The sequence below is a fragment of the Ptychodera flava genome, chromosome 14, assembly GCF_041260155.1.
Source record: "Ptychodera flava strain L36383 chromosome 14, AS_Pfla_20210202, whole genome shotgun sequence".
Classification (NCBI taxonomy): Eukaryota; Metazoa; Hemichordata; class Enteropneusta; family Ptychoderidae; genus Ptychodera; species Ptychodera flava.
In genome coordinates this window covers 36,505,915-36,525,872 of record NC_091941.1, presented here as the reverse complement: position 1 = coordinate 36,525,872, position 19,958 = coordinate 36,505,915, and the positions used below count along the sequence as shown (strand labels likewise).

Genomic DNA, 19,958 nt, shown 5'->3' with positions numbered 1-19,958 from the left:
TAAAACTAAGTTTGGTTCAGAAAATTACTTACTGGATATCAAGAACTTAAGCTGCAGAAAATTGGTCACAAAACTTCTGATCACTGTTTACAAATGGAGTTGGGCAGAAGGTCAAAACCAAGAATTCCGCCTGAATCCAGATTTCGTAAGTTTTGTAAGTCTTCTGTCGAGGATGAATTTCATTATTTAATGAAGTGTCAAAAATATAATACTGATAGAGTTCTCTTTTCTGCAATGAAGTTGTATTATCCAATATTTGATAGTTTCAATGAAAGAGATCAGTTTTTGTACACTTTAACTTCAGATGATACGCTGTCTCTCATGAAATATATTACAAACACTATGTTTCCCCCAGCAGCTGCAGGTAAAGACATAGACAACAATGTTTTATGCAATGTTTAGTTTTGTTCTTGCTATACCGCACTTTCTGAAGTGTGTTGTTATGCAATAAAGTGATTGATTGTAACAGTTCCATAACCCTACATGAATTAAACGTAAGAATTTCTCTTTAATCTACAGTAATCTAGTATTGGCCCAACTTTTAAAATTTTATCAGGCATGAGCTGAGGCATCTCATAATTTTATCAGGCATCTCATTTAAGATTTATACAGCATAAATTTGAAAATTATATACGAAATGAAAAGCCTACCCATGTATCATGGTTGCTTCATTTCAAAATGTACCAAGCAAACTTCAAACAAACATTGCCTGCACGCTGACAGCAGAAATTTTACAAAGACCATGACAATTTATTCCAGTAGAGTTTTGGTGTATACATTGTTTCTGTCACACTGTTGTACTAACATCTATCATCAACTCTAGTCTGACTGTCAGGCAGAAGCAAGTGGATTGCCTATTTGTGTGTTGTTTCCACTTGGTTAAATTAGAGATGCACTGAAGGAGTTAACTATGATAAACATATTCAATTTATTTCTGGTGAAAAGATCTGTTCATATAAATCTTGAATGAAAAGAAAAAAAAGACTACAAAATAACAGATGTTTGCTTTCATACTCTCTGATCTGACTCAGTAACACTCCAGAAATGAGTTGCAACATATGGAAATCACAAATAGTTATTTCAGTGCTGGATTGGATTATTGGATGTTGTCAATACAGAAGTGTAATATATGACAAATGCAAAATGCCTTTGAATGTGTAGGTACACACACAGTCACTAAGTTACACGCGCCTACACCATGCAAACCATGATTGGAACAAGGCAGTATGGATAACACTGAACTCAGAAATAAGCCAATCTTTTACACTTCAGCATTCCATACCTATGTTTTGGTCTCCTCGTCTCTTCTGACTTTCCTCATAGAAATAACAGGCAAATGGGGACAACGCAAAACTGAAATGCAGCCTCATTACCATCAGGAGCCTCCTATAAATGTGGTGAATTGACTTTGCAACAATTTTATAGGACAAGAGTTATTTAATTCTAAAGACAAAGCAAAATAAAGGAAAAATGTAAGATAAGTACAAGCATCTAAATTGTTTGGCAGTGAATTGATTTACAATTAATAAATGCTAGGCTAAAGCTGGACAACATTGTTCAATCTGGTTCACCATAGCAACAGCTTGGAGGTCCTATAATAAGTATTTAATGATTTCAAAGCAACCCAAACCTCTCGTACCCGAAACCTCTCATTCTAAAATATATGTCGTTACCTTTACTATAAAATTTCTAACATTTCTTGGTTTCATTTTCAAAACAAACTCTTACAGTGTGAGAGTAGCTTTGGAAAAATGATACACCCTGTATTAAGTCAACAATACAAATCTTATGAAGTGCTTGATCTTTGGTAAACAAAACATGATTGGACAGCTGACGATCAAACCACTTCATCCTATTGGACGTTATCAAATATTCAGAAAGAGTACAACAGGTGCATGGTCACTACCGTACACCTTGGATCTGATACCAGAGTCACAGAGATTCTCAAGCAGTCTCTTAGACATGACAAAGTAGTCCAAACGCCTGTAAGAGATCAAAAGTATGGCCATAAAGTAAAGGTCTAAGTATCGTAGTAATTAAATGTTACGTTTCCAGGAAGGACTACAGCACTGAAAATCTATTGTATGTTTTGGGAAGCAGAACAGCTAACTACAATAAATGCTTATCCTGATCAAAATTATCACAAAATGATATCATAAAATAGTAATTCGAATCTTGAAATGTTTGTTTTACTCTTTTGGTAAATTGATCTCAGATAAAAAATATTCATGTACAAATTATTTTTTACTGAATTTGTCTCAGAGTCAAAAAATGTGGGAGACCAACATGTACATATTCAGAAAAAGGAATAAACACTCAGATATGTTGTGAAATGTTCCACAATTTAGCCCCTTTACATCCCACTGATCTTGGTTAAACACCATTACTCTGTTTGGTCTTTCTAAATTGGCTGTATGATCACAATACAGTCAAGTTTTAAAGGGTCATTTGGTATAACATGCTGTTACACTTTATTAACAAAGAACAATATACCATCACCAACACATCACAGTAGGTTAGATGGGGAGTACAAATTTTTATCAAACTTATTAATATTTGTATGAACAAGAATGGCATAGTCAAATGTCCTGAGGAGAACACAAACTTCTTAAAAGCAGAGACCATATGCCTTCATGTTGGGCTTTACACAGCTGCAGAAAACGTAATATTGGCTTTAGCTTGTAGTCTGTTATGGTCAACTTACCAACCAATATTCTTGCCCCTGGCATTACCCATGTACGACCAGAATGACCATTCACCAGTCTTCTCTGGATACAGATGACGATAGCTGTCAACAAAGCCAGCCTCCAGGTGCTCGGTGAAACCATCTCTCTCTTGTTGAGAGAAGCCAGCTGTCTTTTTATTGGTCTTTGGGTTTGTCAAATCTGTGTAATTAAATTTGAACTCTTTGAAATAAATTCCCTCTTACATCTGAAAGTTTTACAGGTTATGATATTCAGGTCTTGTTTCACTTTCTGAAAGATAGCAACTCAAACTGTGGTTGTTCTACAGTCAGTAAATTTACTACTTTAAAAGATAAAATTTGTTAAAAAGCTTAGCAAACTTACAAATTGGCTTTGAGGGCACACTGCATTTATATAAAAGGTAGTTAATTCACACCTGTTCAAGTTTCTTAGCTTTTACAAAAAAATATAATGATTATCAAAATTTCAGAATGAAGACATTTTACATCACACAAAATTTACTCCCTACCTATTTCTTGATGAGCAACATTTAAGTCTCCACACCATATCAGTGGTTTCTCTGAGTCAAGCTTCTTGAGATATTCCCTGAAATCTTTATCCCATTCCTGTCGATATCCCAGTCTGAAGTGAATGTGACAACATAAGGATCAGCTTTCATTTTGTAGCAATCTAGACATATGCTGTAGTGCATCAATAGCTGGGTTGTGTGTGTCATTCGTTGACAACCTTGTCCATGCACTACGCCCTTCCCTACAATCCATATTGTGTCCAACTATCTCCAGAAATTCAGAAACAACAGCAGACTGCATATATCAAATGTTTTTGAAAATTTGTACCACCATGTGCCAAAGAAAATATTGCAAGTACACAAATTAACAGATTTAATATAATACCTTTTCAGTCCTTGTCCAGCATTTGGAATGTCTGAATGGGAAACAAGATCAAGACAAAATGGTGAGTTACTTGGCTCATCCTACACTAAGTTATCTAAATGTTACAAGAGGGCTGTAACTGTGAGTTTTAGGAAGTAGATAATTTCCTGTGTTATTGTAATACATTATTTGATTTCAGCATATGAAAATACATGCCATGATAGAATAGTGAGTTATTCATATTGAATGCAAACTTAACTCAGCCTTGCATAACTGTTTACTATTATACAAAGCAATGTTTCTACCCAGCAGTACAGGCTATATAAACAATATTTAATCATTAAAAATACCGTAATTAAGTTAATGAAGAATGAAAAGCAATTTGTACAATTAACAATCACAACATGTGAAAGATAAAAATATATCAATTTATTCATATGGTAGATTATGTCAAAAAGAACAAATTTTTGACATTGTCTGAACATGTCTTCATAGAATGGAGAATAGTTAAAATTTTACTAGAAAGAAGTTACATAAGTATTAAACTTGTTACGAACTGTACAAGTTTTCATTCCACAAGAAGTTTAATATCTGACTCCACTGAATGTACTTATTGGGTATTGTTTACAAATGATCATAAAAGATTGAGAGATATTTTCTTTACAAAACATAACTGGAGGATGACATTTCAAAAATCGGGCATCACCTTCCACTCTGGTGAGGATTACTTAAAACAGAGAACCAATACTTACATGTTACTACAAGATAAAATTTCTCATACTCTGCAGTGATGACTCGGCCTTCTTTATCATGTTTGTCAATACCTTCGGATGATACAAAAAGACCAACTTTGTGAAAAACTTTCTTTTACATGATGTACATGTTCAACACATCTATGATTATTTTTCTTTCATTAATTCTGATGTATTAGATTGATAAACATACTATCCAGTGACATACGACATATGATAAAGTTTAGCAACCAATGCTGGTCAGGTTCAACAACACAAATCTAAAAAGTTACAATAAAACACTAGATCAATATGATTATCATAATATTATTCTTTTCCACTATCCTATCCCTTTACAAACATTCTAAAACATCATCTACAATCTAAGATTGGAAGCTGAAAGGGTAAAATACAATGTGCTTCTTTATCACATTGTATCATGCAAAATTTCACTTTGTGGGTAATTTTTGTATCCCGCAATAATTTATACATTGATGTATGCATTACATATCTACATTACTCACCAATTCCATATGTAACCTTGTTTGGTTTAGTTTTGGAATACAGCCCTGTACCAGCATAACCCTTCTGCTCAGCATAGGACCAGTAGCTATGGTAACCTTTAAATTTGACATTTTCTGGTACCTCTCCATCTTGGCACTTGGTTTCCTGGATACAAAATATATCTGGATCCTCCTTCTCGACGTACTTCCCAGGCTCTTTCTGCGGAGACAATGTGTATGTGTTTGAGAGACAGAGACAGACAGATGACTAAACTACAATTCTTTGCAATTAAAACTTTCATTTAGTGAAACTTTGCAAGTCACTATATTCATAATGAATCCAGATGCCATTACTAAAGCAGTTCAACCTTTGTCTATTTTATGGTTGCCGATAATACATGGTAAAATCAGAAAAAAAGAGCAAATTGTGACAGTGAAAAGCATGAGAAATATTTTTAAAAGAAAGAAAACATGACCTTAGCAGTTTCTACATACCAGTAACATGTAACTTTGAGGCCTGCAAGTATGAAACATTGTTTGGCAATATTTGCACTGCTTCACAAATGAAAAGTGGAACAGAATATACAACTAAATACCTAGGTTGTACTATAATTCCAGATCAATTTAGATGAATTATTTATTAAGATCAACGGACAAGTTTCTATTTGACCTCACACTGATAAAAAGGCTCTGATCGGACTGATGGATATCTCTTTACAATTTTACGTAAGTGTTAACTTGTCTTTCAAAGCAGAAAAATGATTGAAACCATTTATCTGTTTACCTTCACCCAAGCTCTGATACCATTCACATTCCATGAAACTATCTTGAGATTCCATTTCCTTAAAGTGTGTGAAAAATGAGAAAAAGAATCATAAAGTAGTACAACAATAATGTTTCTGGCAACTTCCTGTAGTATCTATCATCTGTGAGCAATTAAGGACAATAGAATCACTCTCCCGGCTGATGCATTTACATGAAAATTGAACATCTTATCATGTAATTATGAACAGAATATCAAAAAAGTCTTAGTAAGAAAGCAGACGAAGTTAGACTTCACTAAAATATTTTTGATATGCAGGTAGCATCCGTTTCAACCCTGCTATTTCCATCCCCCAGAACTGTACATAGAGGTCTGATCTTCCAAGTGATAAAATTGCATACTATAAACACATGATTGCAGGAAAGTTTCTTGTTGTAGCGTTAATGTGTAGAGCTACAGTTTGGACCTCAAATTAGTCAAGATTGATGCAAACTTGCAAGTACATGTCAAAACACATGCTAAAACTTACTTTCCATCTTTCGTCTTTGCTTCTGAAGTGAAATCTAATGATTCTATACTTGGAGGACCACTTTCTCCCTCGTCAGCCTGTAAAAAGTGGAAACAAATTTAATTTCAGGAGCATTTCTGTTTATTTTAAAGGTTACTGAAACTCTCAAAATGAGCACATGGACATTAGCTGTAATGTTGTAACTGGTTCACAAGGGAGCTGGTGATAGTCACTGTTCAATATATGAGAAACTATCAAAATATCAAGGATAATTTATGTAAATTCAATCTATACACAGAGTAATTACTGCTATCATGTGCAAATCAAGCTTTGAATACATTTTTAAAGGATAAAATACCCAAGGCTGTTTATGAAGAAAACATTTCCAAAAGTAAGTTAACGAAATTTTGGGAAACTACATGTAATATTCATGTCCTTTGTATAAGTATCAGGCAAAATTATCATTTTCAATTGTATAATTCAAATAAACTACATACCTTTGCCTTTTTGGTGGCAGCAGCACCAGTCTCCCCTGACTGAAATATATAAAGTTTGATATATAAATATAAAGATGTAATTTTCTTTTGATTTCATATCTAATATTAGTAACAGCCAGACCTAACATTTGACCTGGCAGTCAGGTCAACAGCTGTTAAAAACAAACACTGATACTGCAGACATGCAACAGGAGTATAAACAATTAAGTTTGATACAAACGGTGGGGTGATTATATTCTCTTTCCACAGATACTTTTGGCTTTTTTTGAAAAATTTACTTCAGATGATCTTGGTGAATAACTAACATCTAAAAATGATTATTTCAGATGATGTGAAATAATACTATATTACAATTTTTCTGTATCTTCACACTTATTAAAAACTAAACAATCACGCGTGATTTCACACATAAAAAAAATTAACACAACCTTACAAAAGGTGCATGAATGCCACAATTATTACAATTCTCAATGCTGCATGTGTTGTACAGAAGGACAGGAAAAGTCAACCACTGCTAGAAAATTGTATGATTGAAAAAAAGGAGATCAAGAAGCTATCGATTGGACATAGTCTCACAACTGTTTTTAAACATTTTTACCGTTGAGGGCGTCAATTACGTACAAACAAAGCACATTGCAAGCTTCTCTCTTTGGACTGACACCGACATGACAGCAACCGAACAAATGGCGCTTTGCTTTGCTCGCCATCATTCCTCCAAGTATATATATGCTCACGTCATAATTTTGACTGTTTGGCGTTCGTTTCCTTGATATTTGCCTATGCACAGAGACATGAAAGTAGATCCTTATTCCGTGTACAAAACAATCATCATGATTAAAAGCAAAACAATGGTCGGGCATTGTGTCCCACATGTCATGCTGTCACGGTGCACTCAGAACTGAAGCGTTGACATTCAATACGAAATACCTTTCTTTTTGGCGGCATGGCGAACGTTCTGATTCCCCTTCTTACGCTCACAGAAATGTGACTGACAAATCTGAGTACAGAGGCGATGATTGCGTTCGAATTTAAATGGTAGAATTCAAAACAAACTGATGATTCAGCGTTGTTCAGCAGACAAGTCTGTTCACGCTCACACGCCTTGCACTGCTGTGACCTTTACAGGAAGGGTGTAGTTCAAAGGTTACGGATCAACTCATTGCGCATGAGCATAACAAAATTCCAAAATGGCTGACAGTTGCAGTTGAAAACAGAAAAATGAACTGCTTGAGCTGTTATTTGCTTAACGTCATGTGAGGAAGATTCGCCACATTTTTTCAAGCATTCATCTGGAACGTGTAAGTACGCATATCAGCATGATCACTTCTTCATTTATATCATGCTCGCTTAACATAGGACTAGACATGGCACCTGTTTTTGACACAACCTGGACACCGAGCGAGATAGCGTCTGCGGTTGTTAGGTAACGGTCTCCCATTGCTAATACCATCCTTAGACATGCTGTGAATCAATGATATCTGTCGGTATTTTGATGAAAATACTACACCAGCTCCAAATACCGTGTTAGGGCTACTTACATGAATTATAGACTGTACTGGTACATCAAGCCGCTCGAAGAGCGTTGACTTCTTTTTACAACAATAAATTCAGCTGGCACACAGGGGTCCTACTAATTACTGCCCGTCACTGCCCGTCACTGCCCGTCAGGAAATTAGCCTTCCAATTACTGTAATCAGTCGATATTTCAATACCAAAGACCACTATTCTTTGTAAAAACGAACGAAATAATATTCCAAGATCCGAAAAATGTTGATTTTCGAACGAGTAGCAACGCTAATCGTGTGATCGTACATGCATCACCATTGGCCATACATACTGCCCGTCGACGTCCGACCACTGCCCGTCACTGCCGTCGGGAAATTTACCTTTCAACGACTGTAATCAGTTGATATCTCATATCAAAACATTACTTACTATACAAACCAAACAAAATTGTCGTCCCAGACCCCAACAACGTTGATTTGCGAACGAGTGGCAACGCTGATCGTAATCGATGTCCGAACACTGCCTATCATCACTGCCCGTCGAGTAGAGAACTTAGCGCTCCAATACTCATATATTCACGTTAGTTCTGAGACAGGACTCGGGCATTTGGAGTAAACAGACTCTTATTTTGTAGCTTTCTATTATATAAGTGGTCTTTGGTATTGATATATCGACTGATTACAGTAATTGGAAGGCTAATTTCCTGACGGGCAGTGACGGGCAGTGACGGGCAGTAATTAGTAGGACCGGGCAAACACAGTAAATACACTACACCCTCCAAATCAGTTGATGGCGAGACTGGACTACTCCGAAATATCAGGATTCTGCCCAACATCTCTTTATAGAGAAGACCAATTATTCGGGGACCCATAATCATCACAAAAATATTGCGAATAATTTAGAACTTCGATCCTTTATTAGCTCCATGGTTGAAACATGGAGGTAGTCTCTTCCTACCTCCATGGTTGAAATAAGCATTCATCATTCATGGAGATATTAAATGAGTAGGAAGAGAGCCGTCCCTTCCTACCTCAATGGTGAAACATAGAGGTGTCGTACCTCCTGATGAATAGTGCTTTAAATCACTGTACATCAACAAATATGATAATTTGTTTTTAAAAACGGGTGAATAACAACTAGTCGAAGTTATTAAGGTATACAGATCACTACGCTCTCACTGAATCCTACATAGGTTTCATCAAGAGCGTAGGGTATACGGTAGTAATCAAGGAGAGGTCGTAGATTAAGTGACAACATACAACTATCGATGAAAGAGCATGGACTGATTACTTCTATATTCTAAAACCCAACATACTCTGGTAGGTACTAAAAATGAGACCTCATCCTTCTACACCTATGAAAGAGATCCAAATATACAAATAGGCATGCAAGTTAATAGTGATTTGTACTACAGAGATAATTGCCCACAGGTACAAGTATGATTCTTTCAGTTCATTTGTTCATGTGATTATATCGATATCCATCAAAAGTATGGGTAGGCCTATGTTTTTTAATCGTGTTAAGATAATATGCTCAGATATTGAAATATGTGTTGTGAGACAAATATTACGAGTGATACTTCTGCAAATAGTTGCACTTGTTTAAAAAGAAGAATTTCCTTAGGTTGATTCTTGGGATAGATCACAGTTGTACATTTTATTTTGACAAATAAGGGACCGTCTCAGATTGTCGCAGAAGTTCAAAAAGCGAAATTCATTCGTTTGGGGGGGGGGGGGGGGGTTTGACCTTCATTCAATTAGTGAACTTCACTTTCGCACTTTTATTTTGTGATCACAAGTTTTCGTGTGTTTTATTTTAAATTAAAGAAAAACTGCACACTCGTGCCAACAAATTTGTAACTGTTTCCATCTCGTTTGTGCCACAAACACAATTTACCGATAGTAACATTGTATCCGGCCCGAAACCTTTCATTCATCAAATTGGACAAAGACAAAAGTATCATTTACATGTGCTATTTATAAGCGTCTGCTCTAACCCCAAGATTTCTTTATTTTTTAAATGTGCTATTTATAAGCGTCTGCTCTAACCCCTAGATTTCTTTATTCTCACTTGTAATGCACCTGATCATAGTCGTTTTAATATCATTGAACATGCGTGGGCCACCTTGTCAAAGTTTCTCGCTTATTTACCGCCCCTCCCAAGTACAAATTGCGTGTTCACAAAGACAGAGAACAACACAAGAGATTCAAAAAGGGGAAATGCGGTAAAGTGCCCTGTTAGTACTCAAATCTGACCGATTACTTTAATTGTAATGTGGCAAGGGGCATACGTCTTTAGTAGCTATAGCAAAATGCAACATTGTAGTCCCAGGCAGACATGAACATTTCGCACTTTTGAAGTTTCGTTTAGGGGGAGGGGGGAGGGGGTTTTGATCTAAACGAAGAAATTTCGTTTCTTGAACTTCTGCGACAATCCGAGACGGTCCCTAACAAGTTGTATGTGTTACTACTCACTGACACAATCCATGGAATCCCTTATTTGTACATTTAATACATATATTACCAAAATATATAAATGGACTGCCTGCTTTGCGATATTTCATTAATGAATTAGTATAAATAGCTACTGTAACATTAAACTTCACGTTTTCAAATAAGCATAACCTCCAAGTTTAACTTGAAAATTTTTAAGTAATAATATATACATGTACCTACCGGTATATTTGTGTAGCAAACCCTAGAGCATGTAAACTGAGTAAATTAATTTACTATTGCCAGTGAAATGTTAACCTTGTTTCTGAAGGAAACCAGTTAATCATAAATTTCAAGCAAACCTGTACAAAAATGAGTACATGCAATATATGCAACTGTAATAATTTTTTTTGACATAGATTTACTTCCAAAAGGTTACTGTACACGAAACACTATCCTGAAATAGTACATTTTTAATTGTTCTGAATTCATTATTTCCTCTTTGAAATTGAATGAATATTACATTTTTGTCTCAAATCTAGACTCTACACAATAGCTGTACCTGGTAATAGTTTCTAGCCTTCTTGTGTACTGGGGTAGAATTCGATGAGAGTTATGTTACGTTGCAACAAATATACCATACTTTTCTGCGTAGTGCCGGTTGGTTTGAATATTCATAAGTACATTACCAGATTAGACAAACATTTGCAAATAAGCTGCATTGTATTGAAGAAAGAAATGCGAGCCAGTATTACTCAAGTGGGACAAGACCAAGTCAAATCAGGAGAATGTATCATGCTCTTGTAGACTGATCTAAACACATAAACTTTAAACCTGGAAAGATATACTAGCAAATGTTGGTAATGCAACAAAAACATTATATGTTGGTTATACATGTATCTTATCTAAGGACAAATAATGAAATTGTACTTAACCCTTTGAGTGCCAAAGTCAATTTTTGTTGCCTATATCAAGATATACACCAGTAATTTTTTTCTAATTTTTGCTAAAATTTTGATAAAAATCTGAAGCCAATAGAATGTGATGTTCATTTAGTCCAATTTTGTCAAAAAATTACAGAAAAATTCACAAAATTGGTAAAATGTTGCACACTACAATTTTGGTGGGAAAAATTGCAGCGCTCAGGTTAAATATGTAATTCCCTGAGCCTACAGTGTGTATATTTATTACAATGCTGTTGACAAGTCTGTCAGGAAATAGAGCAAAGTGCTGAAAAGGAACTGTGCAAATATGTAGGGTTACAATGTGTACACATAATTATAAGGACCAACCACCTGTACACACAGGTCTGTGATAGATACGACAATTTCTACCAACATTTGAGAGTTCCTTAATCTATAATTCACAAAACTAGATGTGACAAAGTCTGAAGATTATTTTTCACACACATATATGATATATTCATAACTAGGCATGTCAAGAAATCCAAATAACTTTATGAAATCTTGCAAATTTCACCTACCCTGTCACATAGACTCAGGAATCAATACAGATTATACATGTAAATCTCTACACACCCAAGCATTTCAGTAACATGGTCACAGCTGTAAAAAAAGTAGGACAAGACACATTATGATAAATACAATTGTATCACAGACCTGACAAATTCATATGAATTTTTTCAACTTTATATTCCTGATTAAAGCATTACAAGCTACATAGTCTGTCTCTGTGTCTGAACAACTAGTTACAGTTATGTTCTGTATTCAATCTGCCAGTGGGATTTCCACATGGAAATATTTATCATACTGCCAGGTTGGATATCACTTTCCAGAAAGCAGAGCATCTAGCATAGTAATCCAAAGTAACTGGTATTTGCAGTACTGTTAGATCAAACAATTTACATTCATTTAAGCTAATGGAAACTAATCAACTACTCTCTGAAAATTATGGCACTACAAAATGTATGAAACTCTGCATTAGATTAATAATGCAGTTCCAGTTATTGTTTTTCTGATGATAATTGATCCGTAGACCCTCGAGAAAAACAAGGCAAATACTAATTGATCTATTGAATTTTAATACCTTCAAGTTCTGTAATTGACATCATTGCTATTTACCACATCATTGCAAAATATGTATTAGGATAGTCATTGAATATAATATCCATTGAATATTTTATGGTTTTCAGTACCCCAGTACAATATGTATGTGTAGGCCAAACCAAATTCATGCAACTGTAATATAAAATTCCTGGCCAGTTCACATACAACACAGCTGTGCATATACCTACTAAGCAAAAATAACTGACTGAGCTAAACGTACTGTTTTTGATAAAAAAAGTCTTATAACATGAGGAAAAAATAATTGAGGAAATACAAAAAGATCACCAATAATTTATTAAGAGTTCAAAATAGCAGATGTGTATTTATTGAATTTAGGAGAATTATTATGAGGTGATGGAGTGAATTGTTTGTTTTAAAAAGATTTATAGTTACTGTGCTGTTGCTATTCATTTTCACTCTTATTGTTTCCCTTTATGTGGCAACACCAAACATACAGAAGTGTTCACTTTTATTCAATCAATCAGGGTTTCATTTTTAGGAAAACTCCTATTCAATATCCTTGTCAAAAGCATTAAATATGTGTACATGATGTTTGATTAGCTAAAGCCTTGAAGGACTAATGACATGGCTGAAGTTATTTTCATTCTGAAATGAAGACAACTGACATTTGTTAGCATGCATTTTCCTGTTCGTATATCTGTACGTATACTGGTGTAATTCATGGGTTTTGGAATAGACAGCGCCCTCAAACACTGGCTATCAAAGCGTTCAGTAGTAGATAGCAGAAATCTGTCTATGCTTTAGCCTGTAACCCTCAAATATAAGTATTTGCATTTAATATGTGTCCTTTTCCAAAGAGAAATATTGCAGCATATGGTGTTTTCTGTTCTCATAAAATAGACAAATTGTTGGTGCAAAAGCTTCATCCATTTCATAAATGGATACTTCTACTTCCCTGTATATACATGAGGAAAAGACCAATAGAGGAAGCAATGCTGTTCTTTGCTAACAAAATTGATGAAAATTATGGCACTACAAAATGTATGAAACTCTGCATTAGATTAATAATGCAGTTCCAGTTATTGTTTTTCTGATGATAATTGATCAAGGCAAATACTTGATCAATTGAATTTTAATACCTTTAAGTTCTGTAATTGACATCATTGCTATTTACCACATCATTGCAAAATATGTATTAGGATAGTCATTGAATATAATATCCATTGAATATTTTATGGTTTTCAGTACCCCAGTACAATATGTATGTGAATGCCAAACCAAATTCATGCAACTGTAATGTAAAATTCCTGCCAGTTCACATAAAACACAGCTGTGCATATACATACTAAGCAAAATAAACTGACAGAGCTAAACGTACCCTTTTTGATAAAAAAAGTCTTATAACATGAGGAAAAAATAATTGAGGAAATACAAAAAGATCACCAATAATTTATTAAGAGTTCAAAATAGCAGATGTGTATTTATTGAATTTAGGAGAATTATTATGAGGTGATGGAGTGAATTGTTTGTTTTAAAAAGATTTATAGTTACTGTGCTGTTGCTATTCATTTTCACTCTTATTGTTTCCCTTTATGTGGCAACACCAAACATACAGAAGTGTTCACTTTTATTCAATCAATCAGGGTTTCATTTTTAGGAAAACTCCTATTCAATATCCTTGTCAAAAGAATTAAATATGTGTACATGACGTTTGATAATAGCTAAAGGCTTGAAGGACTAATGACATGGCTGAAGTTATTTTCATTCTGAAATGAAGACAACTGACATTTGTTAGCATGCATTTTCCTGTTCGTATATCTGTACGTATACTGGTGTAATTCATGGGTTTTGGAATAGACAGCGCCCTCAAACACTGGCTATCAAAGCGTTCAGTGGTAGATAGCAGAAATCTGTCTATGCTTTATTATCCTCTAACCCTCAAATATTAGTATTTGCATTTAATATATGTCCTTTTCCAAAGAGAAATATTGCAGCATATGGTGTTTTCTGTTCTCATAAAATATACAAATTGTTGGTGCAAAAGCTTCATCCATTTCATAAATGGATACTTCTACTTCCCTGTATATACATGAGGAAAAGACCAATAGAAGAAGCATTGCTGTGCTTTGCTAACAAAATTGATGAAAATTATGACAAATGAAAAGAAATTGACAAAGAGATCCATCCATGTACATTCAGGGTTGGTACTATACTTTGAAGATGAAAAATCTGCTGAGTAGTTTTTGTTCAGTCATAATATTTTCATCTTATCAGGGGTCTAGGTAAACAATTGGTAGAGTAATTGAGTATCAGTTAATCATTATTTCTGGAATTCATCACGGCAATTGGATATAATATCATATTCTCTTTTCCAGCATCCTTGAAATTGCAATTTCTCTAATCACAGTAAAAATGTATCAACATGCAGGTACATTGTAAACTTCTCAAAATATAAAATGAAAAAATTAACAGTGCAGTTGATGAATCTTTAATGACTTTGCTGACAAAATATATGACAAGACTGAGTCAACAATTCAGGGAATTAACAGTTAAACCTTGCACCCTCTGTCTTGCAGTGCTCACAAATGTCAGGGTCTGAACAAATCACTAGTAACAATGCAATGGGGCAGCTTACAAGATCCCTTGTCATGAAAAGGCTGAACTGTACAACCACGCTCAACAAACACCCTGTGAATCAGGTTTTTTACAGAAGTAAAGGAACCATTCAAATGCGAGGAAGTGCGAATGTTTTTTTTAAACATATAGCCATGAGGGGAAAATATGTACCCAAGTAGACCAGACAATATAGATGTCAGACGTACTTCAGGTATACGTGTAGTTTCACCATGAAGTTTGAAGAGGATCAATGGTTTCACAATACAAAGTGCAATCCATTATGGGAGTTACTGATTGTTTAACTGCTGAACTTTTGAACTGTAAATGTCAGGTATACTCGCTAATCAAACATTCCAATCATTCCAAAAAAGATGCTCTGGGTATCGTGTTGATTATTCAAATTTTACACCAATCTCCAGTTAAATCATATTTTTGAATATTTAATTTTTGCTTAATTTTTCGTCACAACTACACTGTATAGATACCTTATTCAACTTTTAATCAATTCCTAATCCCATAGACATAAAATTTGTTCACCAAATTAAGCTGTCTGTTGAGTCTCGTAGTAGTTGGTCAAATTCTGATGACAGCAGTATCGAAAAAATATGTTAAATTAGAAATTATGGATTTCCAAAAATCAACTTGTTTTTCTTTGTCTTCTTCTGCCAAGTGTTTTCTTGGGTGATTTGTTCTAATATGCTAAGTGTCAAGAGTTTCAGGACAACTGTGACAGAGTGAAAGATTTCCTGTTTTAATACAGGTCATTACAGTGATCATTCTAGAGTATTTTTCTTTCTGACATCAGTATTTTTGGAACACAATGATTACTGTCAAACTCTTATCTGAAACTGTTATCTGTGACAGATAATACCATGAACTGTGTTTCGCTTCCACACCACAAATCTGGTATGATGAAATTCATCATGGGCGATGAGTGTTGTACACACACTGGCCTGCACAATCAGCATGATATACTAGTAGTACATGAAAAAAAAATGTGCTGACCCAGCTAGAAACAAGCCTTTCAAAATCACACCATGTAATTTATTCATGTCAACCAACACTTCATTTCAGACATTTGAGAAATAATTAACCAGTGAATTGTCTCATTTACTTTACACATACATTTACCATGCATGTTAATCTATACTAAACCATTAGGAATAGACCAAGCCATTTTTTTTCAGCAAAAAGGTTATAATAATTTGACAAGGTACTAGTGCGTCCACTGCCAATTTAGCAACACTGTATCAAGCATCTAAAGCATGTTCAATAAATGTTGTCTCATATCATATTTTTTTAAATTTCTTTTGCAAAAGGCTGGTGGGTTGAAGCGAAAATAGAATGTTGACATTTGGGAGTCACATCGTAATTTTTGTGTTGTTAATGCAGGCTTTGTTCATAATTGTTTGCTTATGGTATGATTCATTTTACATCAGCTTGGAAACGTAAATATGGACATTGAGCGTGGTAGCCTTGATGACATCAGCCGGCCAGCCAGCAGTGACAGACCTAGGACTGGGAGCCGGCCAAGCAGCCGAGTCTCACTGAGCTGCGTGACGTCGTCCCTATCAACCAGAGCGCCTCAAAGAATCACAACGCCCACGCTGCTGGAACTTCTACCTCCCGAAGACATTTCTCAACAGGTGGGTGGATTGACATCAGGCCTAATTTATTGTTTCATAGGGGGTAGTGTTTGCAGAAGTGCTGCAAATTCGTCTAATCTAGGGTGGCTCTGTGCTTGAATAAAACCTACTGGCCAATGGAAAAAGAAAGTACAGCATGAAAAAAAATCTAGGCATGTGTCACTTTTGACATTGAAGAGAGGTGACTATACAAGCACTCGACAAGCTACGTGCAGTTTTGTTGGTGACAATGCGGTGTTCACACACCGGCAGCTGTGCTCCAGCTGGGCCGCATTCTTCATGTTGGCTCAGTCTCCTCTGAGACAAAATTTTTTCATCGTAGTAGCTTTGCAAATGTAGCACACCTCTGTAGTTATGCTTGACAGTAAGTACAAACTTAATTTGTCTCGTGCCTGTTAATACCAGTCACAAAATACTCAGTTTTTTTGTAATTTAGCAGGTTTTTGAAAAGAAAGGTTTGTAGTGTTCTTTTGTCCATTGTTTGATTCTGTAATTGTTCTCCGTTTACAATATGTGCGGTCGCTCCACAAATTGAAATGACGTGTCTAATACAGGCCGGTCATTAGTTTATTTACTTTTAATTGACAACAGAGGTGGTATTAATCTGTGACTTTATGCGGCAAAGCGATGTTTTTGGTGGTTACTCTGTCGTGTTACACAAGTATGTCCTTAAACCCAATGTCTAAGTTGAAGCATTGTAACTGTGAAAAAATGAGAATTTTCCAGCAAAGCAATTGATATTGATCAGTTAGGGTTAAGCCGTGAGCTACAGTTGCATTCTCGTTGGCTTAATAGGCTATCAGGGTTAGAGTAATGTGACAGAGGATGGATTATTGCAAGACTACACCCCTTAGAATGTCAAGAACTCAGCAGCCTGCATTCAGACTTTGCTTTGCTTTGCTTTTCAAAGTCTATTCTCAGATAAGTTGGTGTCAGCACAAGCCCATAGAGTATGTTATTTAACATACAATTTTTTTTTATTTTTCATTTCAATGTGTGACAGGAGTATGACTTGGAAGTGGTTGAATATCAGAGCTCTGACAGCGATGATGACAGTGGGAATCAGAATGCAACCGATGCCTTGAAGCAGTTACTGTGCTCAAGTAAGCGAATAAAATGAGAAGTGCACCAACAATGTGTCATGAACAGGAATGACCCCCTTGCCCTTCCATGCCAGACAGTCGTGTCATGTTGTCTCCTGCAGACACTGAAATAATGAAAACATTCTCCGAATGCATATCAAAATTTTGCAGCCAGATGTTTGAAGATTTTTCTAGTGTCCGTTTGTGTTTTAAAAAGGCCTTTGGTAGATGTGTTCAGAGGGAAAAGAATGATGAAATCCTTCATGTACACAAGTACTTGAGTCTTGCTGAGAACACAATTACGCCCACCAAAATTAAGTATTAATATGGCATTTATCGATCACACAATTCCATTGCAGTGGATGAAATTCCATATACTACGCAGGCATTACAAATTGGTTGATCATGCAGTGTTTCTTAATATATTTGATGATTTTTTACTCTTTGCAGGGGACAATGAAGAGAGTGAGGACTTCAGCGCCAGAAGTGGAAATGAAAGCCAAACACAGGGGGCCAGCAGCAGTGCAAGACAGTCGCAGTCTGCTCAAGAACAGACGGAGGAGGATGAAGACGACGCAATCCAGGACCCCAAGATCCGAGCAGCCATCAAGAAGATGAAGAAACTGGACAAGATCCTGGATCAGAAGATCAAGCGGGAGAAGGAAGTGAAGAGGCAGAGACTCCAGCTGCAAAGACAGATGCAGGAAGAGCTGGAGAGAGCCAAGCCGGAAGGCAGGGAGGAACTGAAAGAAGCCAAGGAAAATACCATGAAATTCCTGGCTTTGGCTCCACCGCCACATCATAATGAAGGTACAGTACGCTCTGTTGTATGGGTCAATTTATAAATCGATGTTCTACATACAATTCATTAATGTCCATTTTAAATTGTTTTTAGTGTTTCATTCTACATGCTGTGTTGACAAATAGCCATAAATCATAATATATAAGGACTCAACTGAAAAATTCACATTTTACTTCCCTAAAGGAAAAAAAGAACGATTGTTCTAGAGTTGAATTCAGTATTCAGTCTTTCTTTAAATGAATCAGGAATGCCAAGAAGGTTTTTGCTGGCATTTTTTGCATGATTTTTTAATGTTGTCAATTGTCTTAGATATGGTTAGTGTTTTACTTTATAGGCTACACTGTCTTCTGACATGTGACATGTAATTTAACTTTGTTCACCAAATTTTCATTCTGCTTTGTACATGTACATCATCAGGTTTCTTGAATATGTCACGTTTTCTGAATTAGTAAAATCACTAGTTCACTGGGTTTTTTATCCCTTGATTACAAATATATATAAAATTATATAAGAAATATAATGATCAAGATGTTCAAAATTACAACTGCAATGAACAAATAGTCTGTAATTGTTGCAAAGTGATTTCATCATCCACTAATCTGAAAAGAATGGATTATTTGAAAATCGAATACTAGTATTGTTGGGGAAAAAATGAAAAAAATTTTAGCGGGTGTGGCAGGGGTTAGCAAATTGTGCCAAATGATTAACCATTCTGTTTAATAAATGACAGCTTTGTGTTAGGATTGGATTAAAATATCCCACTCATTGCAAGGTAACGGCGTCTGTTGTCAAGCAGACGCAACATGTATCCACCTCTTCATGGTGAAGCGTACATGTATTCCAGCAGGTTCCATATCTGACCCGGTCATTTCAAATCAATCAATATTTTCAAACAAATCTACAAAAAAAAAGACATGTTGTGTCAGCATCAACCTGTTCTGTCCTGTCAAGTTGGTGTAAATCTGTCAGCGATACCTTTGCCATGGTTTCAAGGAAAGACACACTCACCAGTGTCCTGGAGCCTGTCTGAAACTATTTATCTTGTTGTGAAAAAAGGATGCTTAAACCGTTAGAATTTGTCATAGTGCATACAGAACGAATGTTTACTGATTCAAATACAGGTACTTTTTGATTTATGAACTTCTACTCCAAACTTGACATGTATGTGACGCATCTTGGCCCCTGAATCATTATCAGTTCCATAAAATATTCCATTTTATAAATAGATTCTTATTTCCTGGTATTAAACTGTGTAATATGAATTATTT

The 19,958-nt window shown here is 35.4% G+C and overlaps 2 protein-coding genes across 3 annotated transcripts in view; one reads left to right on the top strand and one right to left on the bottom strand.

Moving 5' to 3' along the window:
• Window positions 1-909: 909 nt before the first annotated feature.
• LOC139150329 (exodeoxyribonuclease-like) lies at window positions 910-7,697 on the bottom strand. Its single transcript, XM_070722630.1, has 10 exons — window positions 7,507-7,697; window positions 6,580-6,618; window positions 6,104-6,180; window positions 5,596-5,653; window positions 4,833-5,031; window positions 4,330-4,401; window positions 3,599-3,629; window positions 3,214-3,326; window positions 2,705-2,885; window positions 910-1,983 (listed from the first exon to the last, which is right to left on the bottom strand). The coding sequence occupies exons 1-10, from the start codon at window positions 7,522-7,524 to the stop codon at window positions 1,866-1,868; spliced, it is 906 nt and encodes a 301-aa protein (XP_070578731.1). The 5' UTR covers window positions 7,525-7,697; the 3' UTR covers window positions 910-1,865.
• Window positions 7,698-7,725: 28 nt separating this feature from the next.
• Window positions 7,726-19,958, top strand: part of LOC139150328 (dentin sialophosphoprotein-like) — a 21,893-nt gene continuing 9,660 nt past the window's right edge. The window contains exons 1-4 of one of the 2 annotated variants that reach the window (XM_070722628.1): window positions 7,726-7,877; window positions 16,600-16,806; window positions 17,810-17,909; window positions 18,339-18,698. In XM_070722628.1, coding sequence (XP_070578729.1) covers window positions 16,615-16,806; window positions 17,810-17,909; window positions 18,339-18,698 — 652 coding nt within the window. In that variant the 5' untranslated portion in view covers window positions 7,726-7,877; window positions 16,600-16,614. Of the gene's footprint in view, window positions 7,878-16,599; window positions 16,807-16,973; window positions 17,171-17,809; window positions 17,910-18,338; window positions 18,699-19,958 lie in introns of those variants that run through there. The other variant, XM_070722629.1, reaches the window with a different exon arrangement.